Source organism: Mauremys mutica, chromosome 1 (assembly GCF_020497125.1).
Source record: "Mauremys mutica isolate MM-2020 ecotype Southern chromosome 1, ASM2049712v1, whole genome shotgun sequence".
Classification (NCBI taxonomy): Eukaryota; Metazoa; Chordata; order Testudines; family Geoemydidae; genus Mauremys; species Mauremys mutica.
In genome coordinates, this window is record NC_059072.1 from 355,428,647 (window position 1) to 355,448,903 (window position 20,257).

Here is a 20,257-nt window from a genome sequence, read left to right on the forward strand (position 1 = left end):
TTTAATACTATCCTCCAAAACACTTACAGCCCCTCCTATCTTGGTATCATCCACAAACTTTATAAGTGTACTCTTTATGCCATTATCTAAATCATTGATGAAGATATTGAACAGAACCGGACCCAGAACTGATCCCTGTGGTTTTACCCAACCAAAAGTTTTCAGAACCAAAAGCAGTGGTAACTTAACTATTTCACTCCAGGCAGTGCTAGGAATAAATCAGTGGGAACACAGCACTTCTGGCTGATGAAAATCGATACAAATAAGTGTGCTCTTATCTAAAACTACAATTTATTAGATTGAATCTCACACAGACATAACCAATAAGTTTAGAACATCCCAGATAACTACCTAGAATATGAGATGGGATTGAGTAACTGAGAGCAGGTCTGCAATGGCTGGTTGCTTCCCTGCCAGAAAGTAAGGTGGCAGGAAAAAAAATCTCTCAGGATTGCATCAGAGAATTGCTCCAAAATACACTCTAATATCTAGTATCGGGGTAGCTGGGTTAAGTCTGTATCCACAAAAACAACAGGGAGTCCGGTGGCACCTTAAAGACTAACAGATTTATTTGGGCATAAGCTTTCGTGGGTAAAAAACCCACTTCTTCAGATGCATAGAGTGAAAATTACAGAAGCAGGCATTATTATACTGACACATGAAAAGAAGGGAGTTACATCACAAGTGGAGAATCAGTGTTGACAGGGACAATTTGATCAGGGTGAATGTAGTCCACTCCCAATAATTGATGAGGTGGTGTCAATTCCAGGAGAGGCAAAGCTGCTTTTGTAGTGAGCCAGCCACTCTGTCCCTATTTAAGACCACATTAATGGTGTTAAATATGCCAATGAATTTTAGTTCTGCAGTTTCTCTTTGTAGTCTGTTTCTAAAGTTTTTTTGTTCAAGTATGGCTACTTTTAAATCTGTTATAGAATGTCCAGGAAATTGACGTGTTCTCCTACTGGCTTTTGTATGTTACCATTCCTGATGTCTGATTTGTGTCCATTTATTCTTTTACGTAGAGACTGTGTGGTTTGGCCAATATACATGGCAGAGGGGCATTGCTGGCACATGATGGCATATATAACATTAGTAGATGTGCAAGTGAATGAGTCCCTGATGGTGTGGCTGATGTGTTTGGGTCCTCTGATGGTGTCACTAGAGTAGATATAGGGGCAGAGTAGGCAACGAGGTTTGTAACAGGGATTGGTTCCTGGGTTAGTGTTTCTGTGGTGTGGTGTGTAGTTGCTGGTGAGTATTTGTTTCAGGTTGGGGGGCTGTCAGTAAGCAAGGATTGGCCTGCTTCCCAAGGTTTGTGAGAGTGAGGGATCGTTTTCCAGGATAGGTTGTAGATCCTTGATGATGTGCTGGAGAGGTTTTAGCTGGGGACTGTTTGTGATGGTCAGTGGTGTTCTGTTATTTTCATTGTTGGGCCTGTCCTGTAGTAGGTGACTTCTGGGTACCTGTCTCGCTCTGTCAATCTGTTTCCTTACTTCCTCAGGTGTTTATTGTAGTTTTAAGAATGCTTGATAAAGATCTTGTAGGTGTTTGTCTCTGTCTGAGGGATTGGAGCAAATTTGGTTGTGTGTTAGGGCTTGGATGTAGACAATGGGTCGTGTGACATGTCCTGGATGGAAGCTGCACCTATGTATGCTGCAAGCAACAAGGACACTCCGAAGATTCCAACTGATGGAACTGGCCCAGATTTTTCAAGGGTGAAATCTGTACACTATGGACTGAAATATCCAGTGGGGTGAGAAAACCTGCTTAATCTAGATGTTGCCCAGTCTAATAGGATTGAGAGTTTAGACTGCGTGCTTATATATTTTTTTTCGTAACTAACTCTGACTTTTTGCCTATCACTTAAAATCTATCTTTTGTAGTCAATAAATCTGTTTTACTGTTTATTTTTACCAGTGACTTTGTATGAGGTGTGTGGCAAATCTGTTCAGGTTTTGCAAAGGCTGGTGTATATCCTCTTTCCATTGAAGAATTGGTGAACCAATTAATAAATCTGCATTGCTTGTCTTGAGCAGCGCAAGATGGTATATTCCTGAGATACAATGCTGGGAGCTGTGGGGGCAGGATTGGGCTGGTGCTTTTCTCTGTGTGATTCATTGAGTGGCTTTGAGAGTATTCATGGAATTGATTTGGGTGTTGGGCTCGACATGCGGTTGTGCTGAGTGATAACAGCACCTGGAGGGGGTTGCTGCTGATCACTAGTGAGGCATTGTGAGAGACAGCCCAGGCTGGAGAGAGTTCAGGGAGCACAGCGGTCCTACGGTCCAAGGCTGCACCATGGGGATCCTGTCACAACCCCCAGGTCCCTTTCTGTAGTACTCCTTCCTTGGCACTCATTTCCTATTTTGTATGTGTGCAACTGATGGTTCTTTCCTAAGTGGAGTACTTTGCTTTTTTTCTTGTTGAATTTAATCCTGTTTCCTTCAGACCATTTCTCCAGTTTGTCCAGATCATTCTGAATTTTAATCCTATCCTCCAAAGAACTTGCAACCCTTCGCAGCTTGGTATCGTCCACAAATTTTATAAGTGTGCTCTCTATGCACTTATCTAAACTGAATCACTGATAACTACTCTCTGGGAATGGTTTTCTCACCAATTATGCAGTCAGCTTATAGTAGCTCCATTTAGGTTGTATTTCCCCAGTTTGTTTATGAGAAGGTCATGTGAAGCACTATCAAAAGCCTTACTAAAGTCAAGATATACCACACGTCCCCCTATCCTCTAGGCTTGTTATCATGTCAAAGAATTATAATTCTGTAAGATTTTCCCCTTGGGTGAGTGACATAATACAGGAGGGTACGGTCCAGGGTTATATTTGTGTGATTCTATATGCATTTAAACACTTCAATTTACTGTACATAACCCTGTTTTATGTGTCTTTACTTCCAGAAAGGTGAACTAAACACTTTGTACACATCTACCAGATATTTAGAGTGTTATTTTGTTGCAGACAAAGCAAAGGTAAGTAATCAAATCATAGTGTTTGTTCTAATTATAATGTCAGACTTACAAGCTATTTTAGTAGTGATCCTTCTGCACTTAAATCTCCCAGTAAAATATTTGTCTGAAACGTTGACGTTTGATGTATAGATTAGGATGTGAATTATTTTCCTTAGTCATTGGTTAGAAATATATATATGTCCTTCAGTTGATGAAAGTTGGACATTTTAAAATAAGCAGGTCCAAGTAACTCGCGTCAAACAGTTTTAAGAGAGCTGGCTGATGAATTTGCTGAAACACTGATGCTGATTTTCTATAAATCTGAGAACACTGGGGAAGTTCCAGAAGACTGGAAGAAAGTTTATGTTGTGCCAATACTTAAAAAGGGTAAATGGGATGACTCAATTAGTTATAAGTAAGGCTACGATTTAGTGACAGAGGTCACAGAAGTCACAGAATTTGTGACTTCCAGTGACCTCCATGACTTATGCCTGCAGTGGTCAGGAGCTGCAGGGTCTCCTGCCTGTGGAGGCTGGGAGCTGCAGGGTCCCCCTCCGCCCACGGAGGCCGGGAGCTTCAGGGGCCCCTGCAGACGCAGGGAGCTGCAGGGTCCCCTGTCACCCAGAGGGGCAGGGACCTGCGGGGTACTCCTGCCACCTGTGGTGGTCCCTGGAACTCCAAGTTGCCAGGGGAACCCCCAGAGCTCCCAGTCACCAAGGACGGTGGGAGAACTCCCAGGCTCCCTGCCACTGCCATGGCCAGGCAGAGTGGCATCTCCACCCAGGTCCCAGCTTCCCTGCTTCAGGCAGTGTGGGGACCCACAGATCCCCATTTTGTCATGGATATTTTTTGTAAAAGTCACGGACAGGTCATGGTTTCGTGAATTTTTCTTTTTTGCCCATGACCTGTCTGTGACTTTTACTAAAAATATCTGTGACAAAATCTTAACCTTAATTATAGGCCTGTCACACTGACATTGATCCGGGGGAACATAGTCGACTGACTGGTACAGGACTAGATTAATAAAGAGTTAGAGGAGGGTAATATAATTAATGCCAATTAACATGGGTTTATTGGAGAATAGATTCTGTCAAACTAAGCTGTTATCTTTTTTCACGCGATAAGTTGGGCTGATAAAGTAATAGTGTTCATGTAATAGACTTCTTTAAAGCATTTGGCTTGATACTGCACAACATTTCAGTTAAAAAACTAGAATGATATAAACTTAACATGGCACACATTAAAGAGATTAAAAGTTGGCTAAATGGTTAGTTCTTAAAATGTAATTGTAACAGGAAATCATCACTGAGTGGGTGTGTTTATAGTGGGGTTCTGCAGGGGTCATTTCTTGTCCCTATGCTATTTAACATTCTTCTTTGAGTGCTTGCTCATGTCTATTCCATTGCAGGTGTGTGTGCTCGCCACATACACCGGTGCTGGAAGTTTTCCCCTCAGACTCCAGGCAGTGTTAAGCGAATCCAATTTCCCCATAAGAATTAATGTAAATGAGGGGGTTAGCCATATATGACTCTGCAGTGTGGATACTCAGAGGAGGGTTTGGTAAGCACATAGTTGCATATATGGGAGCTCGGACACCTTTAAACTCTGTAGTGTAGCTAGACCCTTAATATGTGTCCTTACATTTGCCTGTATTAAAATGAGCTTAGTTAACTAAGCGATCCAGATAGTTCTGTATAATGGAACTGTCCTTATTATAAACTGACCATTACCAACACTCTGTTCTGACAAGCGGACAAATACAAAACGACGTGGATGCACCCTAGGTCCAAACAGTGGCATCTGATAGATTATGCCATTGTCAGAAGGTGAGCCATCCGAGACATACTGATCACCAGAGTAATGCGAGGCGCAGCGTGCTAGACATACCACAGATTAGTCAGGACGTCTCTTCAACTTTACATCGCTCCCTCTTGGCACAAACGCCCTAAGCATGTGCAACCTGCTTTCAACATAGCCAAACTGAAGGATGCTCAGTGTTTCAACAATTTCCAGAAGAGTCTTGATGACAAACTGACATCCCATGGACAACTGATCGGTACTGTAACTGAAAAGTGGGACCAGTTCAAGCAGATAGTGACTGACACAGCAATAACATCTCTTGGACCAAAGAAAAGAACACATCAGGATTGGTTTGATGAAAACCAAGAAGAAATATGCTCAGCACTGGAAGTAAAGAGAAAAGCCTTTATCGAATGGCAGAATGATCTGTCCTCAGTCTCTAAACAGGACCATTTCAAGTACCTTCAGAGCAAAACACAGAAAGACCTCCGTCAGATACAAGACAACTGGTGGGAGAGCAAAGCCAAAGAAATTGAGCACTATGCTGAGACCCACAACTCAGAGATGTTCTTCAGTGCTATTATGACTGTCTATGGACCTTCTAAACTAAGGACCATCCCGTTGCTCTCATCAGACAACACAACGCTCATTAAAGATAAAGAAAGCATCAACGAAAGATAGCAAGAACACTTTAGCAACCTTCTCAATAGACCATCAACCGTGAATAATAATGTCCTCAATGAAATTCCACAACAACCTGCTCTGATAGATCTTGACTCTCTGCCCACTATAGATGAGATTAGCAAAGCTGTTAGCCAGATGAGTTCAGGAAAAGCTCCTGGAAAAGATGGGATACCAGCAGAGAGATACAAACATCAGGTCCAGCAGCACTAGCAGCATTCCACAGCTTGATCATCAGCATCTGGGAGGATGAAAACATACCACAGGACCTCCACGATGCTACTATTGTCTCTCTTTTCAAGAACAAAGGCAGCAAAGCAGAATGTGGAAATTATAGAGGCATATCCCTCCTCTCCGTTGGAGGGAAGATCATCGCCCGCATCATCTTGAACCACCTAATAGCCAGTATTTCCAAGGCAAATCTACCTGAAAGTCAATGTGGTTTTTGACCTGGCCAGAGCACATTCGACATGGTGTTTGCTGTCAAACAAATACAAGAGAAGTGCATTGAACAGAACATGCACCTGTATGCTGTCTTCATAGATCTGACAAAGGCGTTTGATACTGTCAACAGGGAAGCCCTTTGGCTCTAACACGACTTGGCTACCCAAGAAAATTTGTCCAGATTATACGCCTTTTTCATGACAGCATGATAGGTGAAGTATTGTCTGATGGAGCCACATCAGCCCCCTGCAACATCACCAACGGCGTGAAACAAGGATGTGTTCTCGCTCCTGTTTTATTTTACCTGTTCTTTGCATGCGTCCTCAACCATGCAATGAAAGATCTGGATCGAGGTATATATCTGAAATACCGGCACGGTGGTTCACTTTTTGACCTCCGTTGCCTGAATGCAAAGACTAAGACAGTGCAGAAACTCCTTCTTGAGGCACTCTTTGCCGATGACTGTGCCCTAATGGCTCACACTGAAAATGATCTTCAGCACATTGTCAACAAGTTTGCCAAGGCCTCACAACTTTTCGGACTAACTATCAGCCTCGGAAAGACAGAAGTTCTCCATCAACCTGCACCTGGATCAAATGCTTCTGTCCCGAGTATCTCCATTGATGGCACTCAGCTTAAAGTAGTGGAGAACTTTAAATACCTGGGTAGTGTCATATCCAGTGATGGATCACTGGAAAATGAGATCAATGCATGAATATCCAGAGCAAGCAAGGCACTTGGCTGTCTGCGTGTCAAAGTTTTAAACCACCACAACATCCGGATGTCAACAAAACTTGTGTACAGAGCTGTTGTTCTTTCATCTCTTTTGTACGGGTGCAAAACATGGACACTATATAGTGTCACATCAAGCAGCTCGAAGCATTCCACATGCGCTGCCTTTGCAACTTCATGAAGATCCGCTGAAAAGACAAAGTTCCCAATCTTGAGGTCCTCGAGAGATCCCAGATGACAAGCATTGAAATGATGATCATGAAGTCACAGCTACGTTGGACCAGTCATGTCAGCCGCATGAATGCCAACAGAATCCCCCTCCAGCTTCTGTATGGTGAGCTCTCCCAGGGCATCCGGCATATAGGTCATCCACGGAAACGTTACAAGGACACCATCAAAGCCAATCTGCAGTACAGCAGTATCAAACCTAGGGACCTTGAGGACGCCGCCAGCGATAGAACACAGTGGCGTGCAACAGTCAGAAATACCTGCCTCACCTTTGAGGAAGACTGCTGCCGGTGTCTACAAGAGGCACGCAAACGACGTCACAGACCATCAGCAGCGCACAATCCACTGACCGCGAACTTCCCATGCACCATCTGCAGCAAAATGTGCACCTCTAGAATTGGCTTGTATAGTCATCAGAGCGCACACCATTTGCCTGTATTAAAATGAGCTTAGTTAACTAAGCAATCCAGATAGTTCTGTATAACGGAACTGTCCTTATTATAAACTTTACCAGTGATGAGAAACCAATTTAAAATTATTCAAGATCAAATATGCCTACTGGGAGGGCGGCGAACCCAAAACAAACAAAACTATAAATGTTTTAAGTAGAGAAACAACATGAAGAAAGAAAATCTCCACACTCTGAATGGAGGTGAATACATTATGTTTGGATTTATGCAATCTTCTCTTCTCTAAAAATAATATCAACCATTATTCCCACTCTTCAGAGCAAGAAGCTCAAATAAGGCTGCAATGAGTAGCAATCAGCTTAAGTGGTGATTTGATCAGCCTATAAAATTGGGAGATGATTTCTGATAGTAGAAGATTCTCTAGTCTACCAGACAAAGACATAACAAGACCTAATGTCTGGAAATTGAAACTAAATAAATTCAGGTTGGTAAATTTTAACAAGGAAGTTAATTAACCATTGGAACAACTTATGAGGGACATGGTGAAGTTTTTAAATCAAGATTGGATGAGTTCCTAAAAGATATGGTCACTCCATGCTGAACATGAGCTTCTAATGTGATACTGTGGCCAAAAAGGCTAATGTGATCTTTGGATGCTTTAACAGGAATCTTCAGTAGGAGCAGAGAGGTTATTTTGCCTCTGTATTGGGTACTGGTACAACCGCTACTGGAATACTGTGTCCAGTTCTGGTGTCCACAATTCAAGAAGGATGCTTGATAAACTGGAGAGGGTGCAAAGTGCCACTATAAGAATGATTAAAGGATTAGAAAATATGCTTTATGGCAGTAGACTCATGGAGCTCAATCTATTTAGCCTCAACAAAGAGAAAGTTAAGGAGTGACTTCATCACAAACTATAAGTACCTACACGGAGAACAAATATTTGATAATGGTCACTTCAATCTAGATCAAAGGGTGAAAATCCTGACAATATATTCAGAGAAGCAAAAACACAGAACTATAATTGGCATGAAAATGGAAAAAGTAAATGAATAACAAAAATGAGAAGTGAAATTATATGTAGGAATATTTGTGTGAATCACAGTTAATTTGGAAAGATTTTTCATGAAACATCTGCCGCTGTTTAAAGATCTCACATAGAATTAATTCTTTCTTCAGAATGGAGAGTCTAAGATGTTTTGGTCTTTTTACTCCTAGTTTCGCCATGAAGATTCCAATGAAACTTTGTTGACATTGAAGATGCTCCAGTATGTACATTTAACAAGTGAGGTGAGTTATTTACTCTTATTTATTATGGGCACAATTGTGACTGATGTTATATATCTGCACTGGGGAATCAGGGGACATAAGAGGCCTCCTTAGCCCCTACACAGGTTACCTGTATAGAGTGTTGAAGCTCTGATGTAGATTAAGTCCAAATGATATATCACCTTCTTTCCCACTGAAAGCAGGGCCTGTCATAATTTGAGGCGGAATTTTGTATTTTGGAAGAAATCAAGCCAGCTTTGTTTCCATGCTCCCACTAATTATCATCGTCATACCCTATTTAAAAGTTCTAACAGTTTTATCTACTAGGTCATTGGAAACTGGATGGTAAGGGGAAATTTAAATATGTTTTATCGCATCACTGAGGGTGCTCCACTTTAGGTGAGTCTGCATCCCTGCACCTGCGATCGGAGATTCTTAGCAGTGCCCATTTGGCCCGTACATGCCCGCCCCCCATTTTGTGTCGCCCCCTAGCAGCTATATGGCACTGAGCGGCCAAACTGCCCTCAGTTCCTTCTCCACCGCCCTTGGCCTGAAATGGAGCCCTTGGCAGCACCTCCTTAGTTTCTTCACGTTTATCTTTTAGAGCTAGTGTTAGTATAGTTATACAATAGAGTTAGCTATAGCTACTCTCCTCTCCCCCACTTATTTCTTTTTAAAAAATCAATTATTAGTTACCGGTAAAATTCTGTTCACCCTTATAGTGTAGTCTAGTTTTCACTTCCTTCACCTGGGGCAATGGTACTGATAGGGGCATGCCCAGATCTCTGGGGTTTAAACGCTGTCTTTCAGGCCGAGAGTCAATCCCGGTCAGTGATAGGTACTCTCAGTGTGTTCATTGTCTGGGTGAGAGACATGTATCTCAAAAGTGCCCCCATTGCCTCAACCTCAAGACTTGCACCAGAAAAGAATGGGAGCTCAAGCTAAGGCTTATCCTGATGGAAAATTCACTGCATCCAGCTTCCAACCACAGACCCCACTCAGACACCAGTCCTCACTGACCCCAGTGGTGGCTTCCAGCAGACATTCTCCACCACCCTCAGTAGTAGTGTAAGATTCTGCCATACTTGAGTTGTCTTTATCTGTGATCCCATGTGTGATGAAATGAAGTTGACTTCATATTTAATTATCTCAAATTCATGCTTAGGATTCCTGTTGCTGACGCAGTAGTAGATGGACCAATTGTACAAACTGTTTAGTAGCCTTCCAATTCAAGGGAAGGTTCCTGTTATGCCACGTTCCCTTTAGAGATGACCTTTCCTGTTTCCTGGAGTAGAACCACTGTTCAACAAAACATTATCTGCAATGGTGGTATAGACCCCACACTGTAATAGCCATGAAAGAGATGATAAGTGGATCAGTTATGTCTCCAGCCACGACTATGTCCAATTAGCATCAGCTTGGATAAAAGTCTGCAATTTAGGCAGAATACATGATTGCCAGAGAGGCTGAGAGCTTGAGGAAATGGGGAGCAGCAGACTGGGAAGAAGCAGCTCAAGGAGACAGATCTCTGGGGGGAGAGGATTAGAGAGTAGCTCTGTGAAAGATGCTTGTAAACAGGCATAGATGGAAGCAACCCAGGGAAGCAGCAGGGGCTCGTATGAAGCAGACTTTAGCTGATTAACACAGGGACCCTGGGCTGCAATCCAGAGGGGAGAGAGACCTGGGTTCCCCTCCCACTCCCAGAGAATAGAGGTGTGATTTTTTGGGGGGTATGTGTGTGAGTAGGAGAAACAGGCCTTACCTGATCTAGTGCTGTTGCTTTCAGGTCTGTCCATTGTCCCTTACTGAAAAAGACCCTATAAATATCAATGGAGATCATAAGAGCCATTATAAATAGCTTTTAAAATAATTGTAGTTTTCAAAATGTCGGGACATACTTATTTAAAAGATGCTTTACCAGAAACTTGAACATTGAAAATCTGTTAGGTTTTTTTTTTAAATAAAAGTTGAGTGTCCCTTTAAAAATATTGACTTAGTATTAGTGCAGTTAATACATAGGTCTTCTATCAAGCCTCATTTAGTTCAGTGTTCTGCCAACATACTGTTGAATTGTTCTCTTAAATCATTAATGGTAATCCCCTGACTCAGTTACAGGAAGCAGCATACATGGGGCACCCAGAGCTGTGCATGAGAGTGGTGATGTCATGTTAATACATGAGAAAGTACAAGTGACCATCACCAGAACAGAACAGAGAGACTGGCTGTATACAAAGTACTGCCAAACACACAAAGTAAACAAATGAAAGAAATAGATATTTTTCTGATAAATTCTTTCAGCTTTAGTAATCATGAGTGTTGTTTGCAACTATAATATGTACACATTTTTCCAGACAGAAATGAGATTTTTCAGATCAACAGCAGTGTCCCTTTAATATTATGATTTTATTCTGATCTCCAGTGCAGCTTCTGTGGCTGAAGAGGTAAAGTGGAACACAAACTGAGGAATGACACCAGCAGTGTGGATTACATGAAAGATCATAGCTTCAAAGCATTACATGTAGATGATTTTTTTTTTATATTTATGTTTTTAGATGTACCGTCCATTTGGCCTTCATGTTGTTCTGATTGCATTAGAGCTTTGGACAGAAAGGGATCTCATGACAATTACTCACCTTTTGGAACAGGTTATTGTAATTTATTCGACCTATGTTCGAAAATTCCTTATGGGCCGTGTACAATTCGACCACACAGAATTAATTGTGTAAGATTATTTTATTTTAATCTTTAAAAATATGGTAATACTGTTCTTTATATTTATAACCATCAATATTAAATTCAGGCCTTGAAGATATTTTGCAAGATTTTGTTTGGAAACTAGACAATGTATCCCTGCCCCCGCCCCTCCAAAAAAAAAGGATCCATTATTCTCCTGCATAGCCAAGCTGGCCATTGCAAAATTAGGTTTTCCTTTGGGTTCTGTAGCCTAAGAGGCGTGAGCAGCCTGATTGTCTCCACCTACTTGGGAAAATCCTCAGTTCATTCTACCTCCTACGCAACAGCACAGATGGTTTCCAGACCTCCTGACCCTCATTGTACAAAGAAAATGTTAAACCCTGCTCAGATTTTAAAAGTTGGGCAAGTTGTACAGTTTTTTGTTCAGTTTGTTTCTTGTAATTGATTTTTGGGGGCAGATTTGCTCAGACTTCAGCTCTATGGCACTCTGCTTTATTCACTATTCATGAACCAGTGTCCCAGTGTGCAAACATTCATAGATTATAAATCCATATGCAACGGTTTGATCGTCTTGTCTAACCTGCATAACACAGATCATAGGACTTGGCTTTATTAATTCCTGTTTGAACTAAAGCATTGTAGTAAGAAGAGATTAAAAATAAAAGTGATTGGAGATATACCTATCTCCTAGAACTGGAAGGGACCCTGAAAGGTCATTGAGTTCAGCCCCCTATCTTCACTAGTAGGACCAAGTACTGGATTTTTGCCCAAGATCCCTCAGTGGTCCTCTCAAGTATTGAACTCATAACCCTGAGTTTAGCAGGCCAATGGTCAAACCACTGAGCTATCCCTCCAAGCTCTTGTAGCAGCGGCCTGGTATGAAGCAGGACCTGCTCACAGAATCTGGCAAGAACAGGGCTGATATTGCAGAAATACACATTCCTAAGAAGTTCTAGGCAGAGTACTCACGTAAACACATCCCAATATCAAGTGGTACCAGAACATACCGATATCAAGGATAGTACAAAAACATTCCACAAGGATAACAGGAGCACACTGACCCTTCCTAAAAGATAAGGTCAAGATGACAGTACATAATGAAGATGTTTTGATTGAACCAACATGTACAAGGTAATTGGTAATAACTAGCCATGTCAGGGGTCAGTAACTAACTATGTCAAAGGGGCAGTACTAACTTGTTTGTATTGGGATATAAAGATATATCTCAGAGGGAGTATCTTTGTCTAGCCTAAGGAGGAACGGAAAGTCCCGCCGTTCTCCGAGCTCATCTATTGTTACAGGCATACATGTATTAGTGGTCCGGTAGAGTCTGTGGGATACTAATACTGTGCTTTGTCAACAATAAACCTGGCTGGGTGCCTTCATCCCTTAACAGATCTTGTGGTGATTGGGTGGTTTGCTCGAGCTCTGCCGTGCCAGATGTCTGCTCATGGCTGAGGCGGCACACCGAGGGACACACATACATGCAGCCAACCAGCTATCAACATCTAACAACAAGCATATCTTTTAGAAAAACATCCAATCTTGATTTTAAAATTGCCAGTGATGGAGAATCCACCACAATCTTTGGTAAAATGTTCCAATGGTTAACTACCCTACCTTTCAAAATATGCGCCTTATTTCTGTCTGCATTTGTCTAGCCTTGACTTCCAGACATTGGATCTTGTTATAGCTTTGCTTGCTAGAAAATTATCAGTGTTCATGGAGTGATGTCCCTGTAGGTGCTCCACTTTAGGTGTTCATGCACCCCTGTGCTCGTAATTGGAGATTTGCAGTAGTAGGGCCTCATTGGGTCGCAGATGTGTGATCCCCATCTTGTGCCACTTCAGGCGATTATCAACCAACCCCCCGCCCCAGTTCCTTCTCTACTGCCTTTTGCTTGAGTTGGATCATCCAGCAGTGCCTCAATACCTTTTATTAGTAGAATCGTTTTAAGTAATTAGACTTAATTCTTCTCTTTATAGTTATTCTTCTCTGTTAATTTCCTGTACAAAAATCCCTTTTTTTAGATCAGATAGGTTTCCATTCTTAACAGTTAGAGTAGAAATTTAATTTTTTCCCCTTACAGGGGAAAGCACTCTTCCAGTCCCCCAGGTTTTAAATGCTGCCTCATTTGCAGGTTTCAATACCTATCTTTGATGGGCATTCACAGTGTGTCTGCTGCCGCAGCAAGAAACACGTACCTCAGAAGTGCTTGTACTGACACGACCTCAAAGCCCAGACCAGAAAGGCAAGAGACTTACAACTTAAACTCCTCCTCCTAAACTGAAACCCCATGCGTTGGCATTGGCAGGGCCAACTAAACACTCAGCACTGAGTGGCTCAGCACGTCTGCAGACAATGGCACCACCTTCTGCAAGCACCATGCATTCGGTATGCACACCGGCACCCACAATCATGCTGCAAAAATCAGTACCGATAGCTATGTCTTCTACGGTACCAATGCCACCAACAACACAACAATTCCTGCACCACAAAGACCTCATGATCAATTTGACACCTGAATCCCCTATTCTCGGCCCTGACACCGCGCCCGCATGGTCAGTACCAAGTCACCTCACAAGTCCATCATGATCTTCTCCACCATTTTCGAGCAATGAGAACGAGAGGACGAAGGGGAAATATATTCTCCAAAATGTTCTTCTCCGGGCCACAATCCACGAAGACCAGACCCTCCACACAGGAGATATTACATTGACCCCAAAGACACACACTGGTACGGTTACCCATGGATGCCACCAATACCATTTCCCCCACAGTGGGCATATTGGAACCTGTGGGCAACACCCCCCCCCAACACAAACCTTCCAGCCCACCCAGGGGGAGCCTACATCATTCATCCACACTTTTGGTACCAGGACCATTGGAACCTATAGAAGAGGGAGCTGAAGAGGAGGAAGGAACCCTCTGACCAGGAAATGGCACCGGCAACCCACTCTTCTTCATCTTCCCCTGAGGACACCATAATGACACCAACTCCCAACACAGGGGATGACTTCAAGCAATTTCAAGATCTCTACAAAAGAGTTGCGAGCTCACTAGACATCTCACTGGAAGAAGTCAAGGAGGCACAGCACAAGCTCCTGGAGATTTTACATACATCGGCCTCTTCCAGCATCCGTGCAGGAAGTTCCAATACTAGACATATGCAGGGCAGCCACCTGGAGCTCCGTCCACATGTTTGCTAGATATGAGATGCTGGGTGAAGCTGCTGCTGCAGGTGGGGCAGTGAGAACTGAAGGACTGCAAGCATCTTGGCTGCTGGCTTCCTTGCATGCCCCTCCAGTCTGAGCATTGCTTGTCCATCATCCACATGTGGAATACACTTAGGGACCAGCACTCGAAGAAGAAATTGAGGTTACTCATCTGTAACTGGAGGTTCTTCAAGAGGTGTGGTCCCTATATGAATTCTACTACCTCCCCTCTGTAAATCATTATAATAAACATATACAAGCCGTGTAACATAATGTGGCCTGATCTCATCTTCTTTTCCCTTCCTCATCGGTCATCTACATAGGTGATTTTAACAGCCATCACAAAGACTGAGGATACTGCTCAAATAACATAGCCAGGGAACAGAGCACAGAATGGGCTTCCCTCAAAGAACTCCACCTGCTCTATGATCCAAAGCAATCCATATCTTTTCGGTCTGCAAGTTAGATAATGGATCACAACCCTGACCTGTGTTTTGTGACCCATAACAGCACAGCCACAAGAATCATCTTGAGTCACTTCCTGCATAGCCAACATCATCCAGTTATCCTCCAGATAAGCCTGGAAATGCCTCTTCTGCAGTCGGTGCCAAAGCCATGTTGGAATTTCTGTAAGGCTGACCGGCCCACCTACAATTCGGAAACACAACATTGGATCCCATGGCTCAAACTGATACCTAGAAACTTTGGCCATTTTACAAACATCCTAAAATTGACTGCAAAGAAGTACATCCCACACAGTGACCACAAGGCTTTCACCCCCTGCTGGACAAAAGAATCTGAGTCCCTCCTGAGGAAATATGAAAGGAGCATGTGACAGAGAAGCTGCCCCTCACTGGATGGCAAAGGGTTAATAGCAGCCCTTATTGCTGCTGCACAGAACCTAGCCAATCAGAGGAAGGCTTAGAAGCCGCCAATCAAGGCCAGGGTGGGCCCTATAAGAAGGGCTGCAGGGCAGAGAGTTCAGTCTCTCTCTGGAGCTTGAGGGAGAAGGACTAGCTACCTGTAGAGAGAAGTACCTGGGACAGAGCAGTGCTGGGCAGGGTCAGGAGACCAAGCGGAGCTCCAGCCTGGCTGGCTCCCAGACTGTGGCCTTGATACAGAGGCCAAGTAAGTGCTGCGGCTATGGGTAAGTGGCCCAGGGAAAGCAGGTAGCAGCAGAGAGGAAGGAGATGCAGTGAGTGGCTACCAGATATAGGGTCCCTGGGTTGGGGCCCAGAGTAGTGGGTGGGCCTGCCCCCCCCCACACACACACTTTTGCCCCACTGGCTGTGGAGGGAAGGGGCCAGCCAAAGGACTACAGTTTGTCCCTGAGCAAGGGGCTGGACTAGCAGCTGCAGTTCACCACTGCAGCAAGAGGCCAGGCGAAGGACTGCTGGTTCCCTCTAAGGGGGGAGACAATGCAGTTGGGGCACAGCCAGAGGGCCATGCCCTGAAGAGGACACCGTGGTCAGGGAGTGATGCGGGTCCCCATAGACAGTGGAGAAGCAACGACAGAGAGTGAGACACCACAAGAGGAGGGCGCCCTGCTGATGGACAGAGCTAATTTCCAGAGCAGCCAGCAGGAGGTGCCCACGGTGGTCAGCATAACCCGTTACAGCAGTGACCCAGATAAAGCCACTGCGCTGCTTCAGTACTTGAATTTGGCTCACCTGGAAATGTGGGAAGAGATTGTTGAGTCTTGATTTCACCCATTCGAGCTGCAAGGCATGGGCTCTTTTGTGGCAAGTTGGAGGGTCCCATCCAGTAATGCGACACCTGGCAAAGGTAACTGCAAATGCTGTCACCTCTCATCTTCTTTCTAACAGCAAGATGCCAACAGACAAGATTACGCGCCAGGAGGTCCAGCGGCAATTCTGCAGAAACCTTCACCAATTCCCGGAGGAATCTCCACTCTCTTCTCCATACTCTGTTGCAGAGATCAACGTTGCACTGTTGGAAATCAAAAGCTTGAAAACTAATGGGATGGATGGCATTCCTCCAGAGTTCCTCAAGAACCTGGAGAGAGATTGATGGGAATGGCTGGTGGCGCTTTTTATTGCTGTGCATAGAACCAGAGAAGTTCCAACAAGCTGGCAACAGGCAACAGTGTTTGCCCTACAGAAGCCTGGGAAATTCCCAGCTACTGCCCCATCTCTCTACTTTCAACCATTAGCAAGCTCATGGAATGGGTGCTGTTCCACCATCTGTCTGACATTATCGAAGACATCCTCCCACTGAAGCAGGCAGGAACTGCTGTGACCAAGTAGCTTCACTTACCAGCGACATTGACAGGATTCCAACGTAAATTGAAGACGGTGATTGCTCTTGTTGATTTGTACTTGTCATATGACACCATCTTGAGACAGGGCCTCCTTCTCAAGATCCCCCATGCAATTCACTGCTAGCAAACAATCTGTCTCTTGATAGCAATAACCATGGCCTGCTGCTTTGAGGTACACCTTAATGGCCAGGTCAGCAGACGAAGAACTCTTAACTCAGGCATCCTTTGGGGCTCCATCATGGCCCCAATACTTTTAAATCTATATGCTGTGGTTATACCAACAACAGAGTTGAGAAAATTTGTGTATGTGGATGACGTCAAGATCTTAGCACAATCGCTAATTATTTCCAATCCTGGAAATTTAGGACTAACCTGAAAAAAAACATGATGATTACTTTCCATCTGAACAATAAAATGGCTAATACTGAACGTGATGTGCAGTTCTGCGGTGAGAATGTCGGCCATGAGGCTATCCCAAAGTATCTCAGCATTACACTGAACCAGAGTTTGACCTTCCAACAAGATTTCAAGAACACCCATGATAAGCTCAGGTCTCGTGTCGCATTTATCAGGAAAATGGCCAGAACATACTGGGGCTCCAATCCACAGATCCTATGTACCGCAACAATTGCCTGTGTATATTCTGCAGCTGAATAGTGTGTGCCAGTATGGTCTCACAGAATTCACACTAAACTCCTCAATACCCAATTCAATAATGCCATGTGCATAGTATCAGAGATGCTCAAATCAACTCCAGTTGATTGGCTCCCGGTCATATTGCATATCCAGCCTCCACAGATTAGAAGAGCTGCACAGACATCTCGCTTTCTCAACCATGTCAATGCAAATATGAGGATCCCTTTGCACAATAATCTGCAGAACCCACCAAAGACAAGATTAAAATCTCACAACCCTCTATGGAACTGCATCAAGCCCCTTACACTTAACTTCGACACTGAGGCTCAATGGAGAGCCACGTGGAGTATTTCGACAGCTCAAAACAAACAGTTTGTCATCAACTACGCCGAGGAACCACTGGGTTTTGACTTATATTGGAAAGACGGGTGCAGATTGAATCACATCAGGACATCTCATGGGAGATGTGAACAAATCCTCTTTAAATGGAAAATGAGGCAAACACTTGTATGCTACAGCGTGCTGGCTATCAAACCTAGATATAGATTTGTAATTGTTGCTACCAAGGCATATGGAAGAAGAAGTGACTTATATATTAATATGATCACTGGTCTCAGCAGAAGACACTTCAGCAAAGATGTTTCTAGTTGGTTCTGATGGGGCAGACTTTAGCTTGTAAGTAATTCTGGATTGGTGGACATTTATGTTATGAGAAGATGTATTTAAAAGTAAGAACATAATGTTTTCTTATATATCTAAATACGGATCTTATATTTCACTCTTTTATTTATACTGAATTTATTTACAGCTATAGAGAACAGTTTAATATCAAATGAACATTCTGTATTTACATTTACTTTATTTTGTATTTTAGGGGTGGAAAATATCCAGGGATTGATGGATATTCATATGGAGACAATCTGTGCACTGGTACTCCCTCAGTAGCTACTGTCAAAGTATGTGAAATATAGTCTACAGTATGTACACTTCAAAAATTGATATTTTAATTAATGTAAATATTTTCTCCAGTAACATTATGCTAATAATTGATTGTTTCATAGCATTTAAGTCTAGAACTATTAGATCATCTAGACTGACATCCTGTATATCACAAGGCATTACGTTGCACCCAGTTATCCCTAGATAAAGCCCAATTTCAGACCAAAGCCTTTCAGTCCTTAGATGACTAAACTGTTATGTGACACAGGCAGAGAACAGAAGAGAGCAAGGTGCCACCAGGGCTCCTGCAGTGGCAGGGAATTGACTAGGTGAGCTATGCCTAGATGATCCCAGCACGTGATCCATGTCCCATGTTGCAGAAGAAGGAGAAAAAAACCTCAATGTCCCAGCCAAGCAGATCTGGGGTAAATTCCATCCTTAAAATCCAGTGATCAGTTGCACCCTGAGGATATGAACAAGGCATACCAGCTAGTCATCTAAGAAAGAGGACTCCCTGCACCTTCTCAAAGTCCTGGTCCACCCATCCCATGTCTCCTGTCCAGCTGTGGATAATTGAATACACTCTGATGCATCAGAGGAAGGTGGGGAATAAAAACAGAGTACATTTAATCAGTTTTGATCAATTGTGCATTTTGGGGGCAGGGGAAATCCTTCCTGACCCCTGCAAACACCTGAAACCCTGAAGCATTCAATTTGATTATATTCCTTGTCCTAATGCAGTGCTGCAAGTGTTATGAGCATGTTGAGGGCACTGCAAAGCTTTCTGTTCTCCATGGCTCATGATGAGAGGTAATGAACAAGGGATGCATAGATTCACAGATGTCAGTCAGAAGGGACCACCAGGACTATCCAGCCAACCACCCACACACAAAGGCCATAGAAATTTCTCCCAGAATCTTGATTAAAGCATATCTTTTAGAAAGATACCTAATCGCTGTGAATTTGCATCTTATTTCAAGGTTTAATTTGTCTAACTTCAACTTCCAGCCATTGGATCTTGTTATGGCTTTGTCAGCAAGACTGAAACTCCGCCTCCCCCCCCCATATCTGGTCTATGTGTAAAAAGCTATACACAGCAATCAAGTCACCTCTCAATCATCTCTTTAATAAGCTGAATAAATTGAGCTCCTTAAGCCTCATGTCATATTCATATTCATGCTCATATTCATTCCTCCACGTTAGGTGTATGCATGCCATCTGCACAATCACTGGAGATTTTTCCCTCAGTGGTATCCGTCGGGCCGGCTCTAGTGCCCTTTGGCGCTGAGCACTCATGTGCCAATATGAGGGGCCCAGTTGATTCCGCATCCTCTCAGTTCCTTCTTACCTACTATGATGGTCACAGGAACAGCTCCTCTTGCTTACTGGTTTCGTTATTCCAGTTCTTTATTTTCTCAGCAGATTAATTTTATATATTGTTAGTTAACACTTCTTGCCTTGTTAGCGGATTTTTGTCTGCTACAGGTACTGGAACATGCCCCGGTCCCTGGGTTTCAAGCTCTGTGCCTCCTGTAGCAAGCCCATGCTTGTGAGTGACCCACACTCCACTTGTCTGAAGTGCCTGGGGGAGACTCATATTAGGGACCGGTGCCAGATCTCTTGGGACTTCAAGCTCTCTACGAAGAAGGACATGGAGGCCAGGTTGAAGTTCCTCCTGATGGAGGCAGCGCTCCATCCCTAATCAGAGCCGAGCCAGTCTGATTTGGCACCCAGTATCTCAGCGTCAGTGCAGAGTGCTCCTTCTGACGTGAAAGAATCTCTGCACTGTTCTCCACTGGTACCAAATTAAAAACATAAGAAGTAGGTGGCAGAGAGGGAACATTCTCAGACTCTGAAGAAAGCCAACCACGTAGAGTGCGATGGAATATGACCTGAATCTGGCCAGTCCTCTGCCCCCACTCTGAGGGCAGCACCATCAACTCTACCTCATAGGCAAGTTCCATTGA

At 43.6% G+C, this 20,257-nt stretch overlaps 1 protein-coding gene across 2 annotated transcripts in view; it reads left to right on the forward strand.

Annotated features, from left to right (window-relative positions):
• Positions 1–20,257, forward strand: part of LOC123373746 (disintegrin and metalloproteinase domain-containing protein 20-like) — a 144,793-nt gene that overhangs the window by 21,378 nt on the left and 103,158 nt on the right. For both annotated transcript variants that reach the window (XM_045022853.1, XM_045022861.1), the window contains 4 exons: positions 2,911–2,982; positions 8,475–8,546; positions 11,078–11,247; positions 18,226–18,307. In XM_045022853.1, the coding sequence (XP_044878788.1) occupies positions 2,911–2,982; positions 8,475–8,546; positions 11,078–11,247; positions 18,226–18,307 (396 nt within the window). The remainder of the gene's footprint in view (positions 1–2,910; positions 2,983–8,474; positions 8,547–11,077; positions 11,248–18,225; positions 18,308–20,257) is intronic.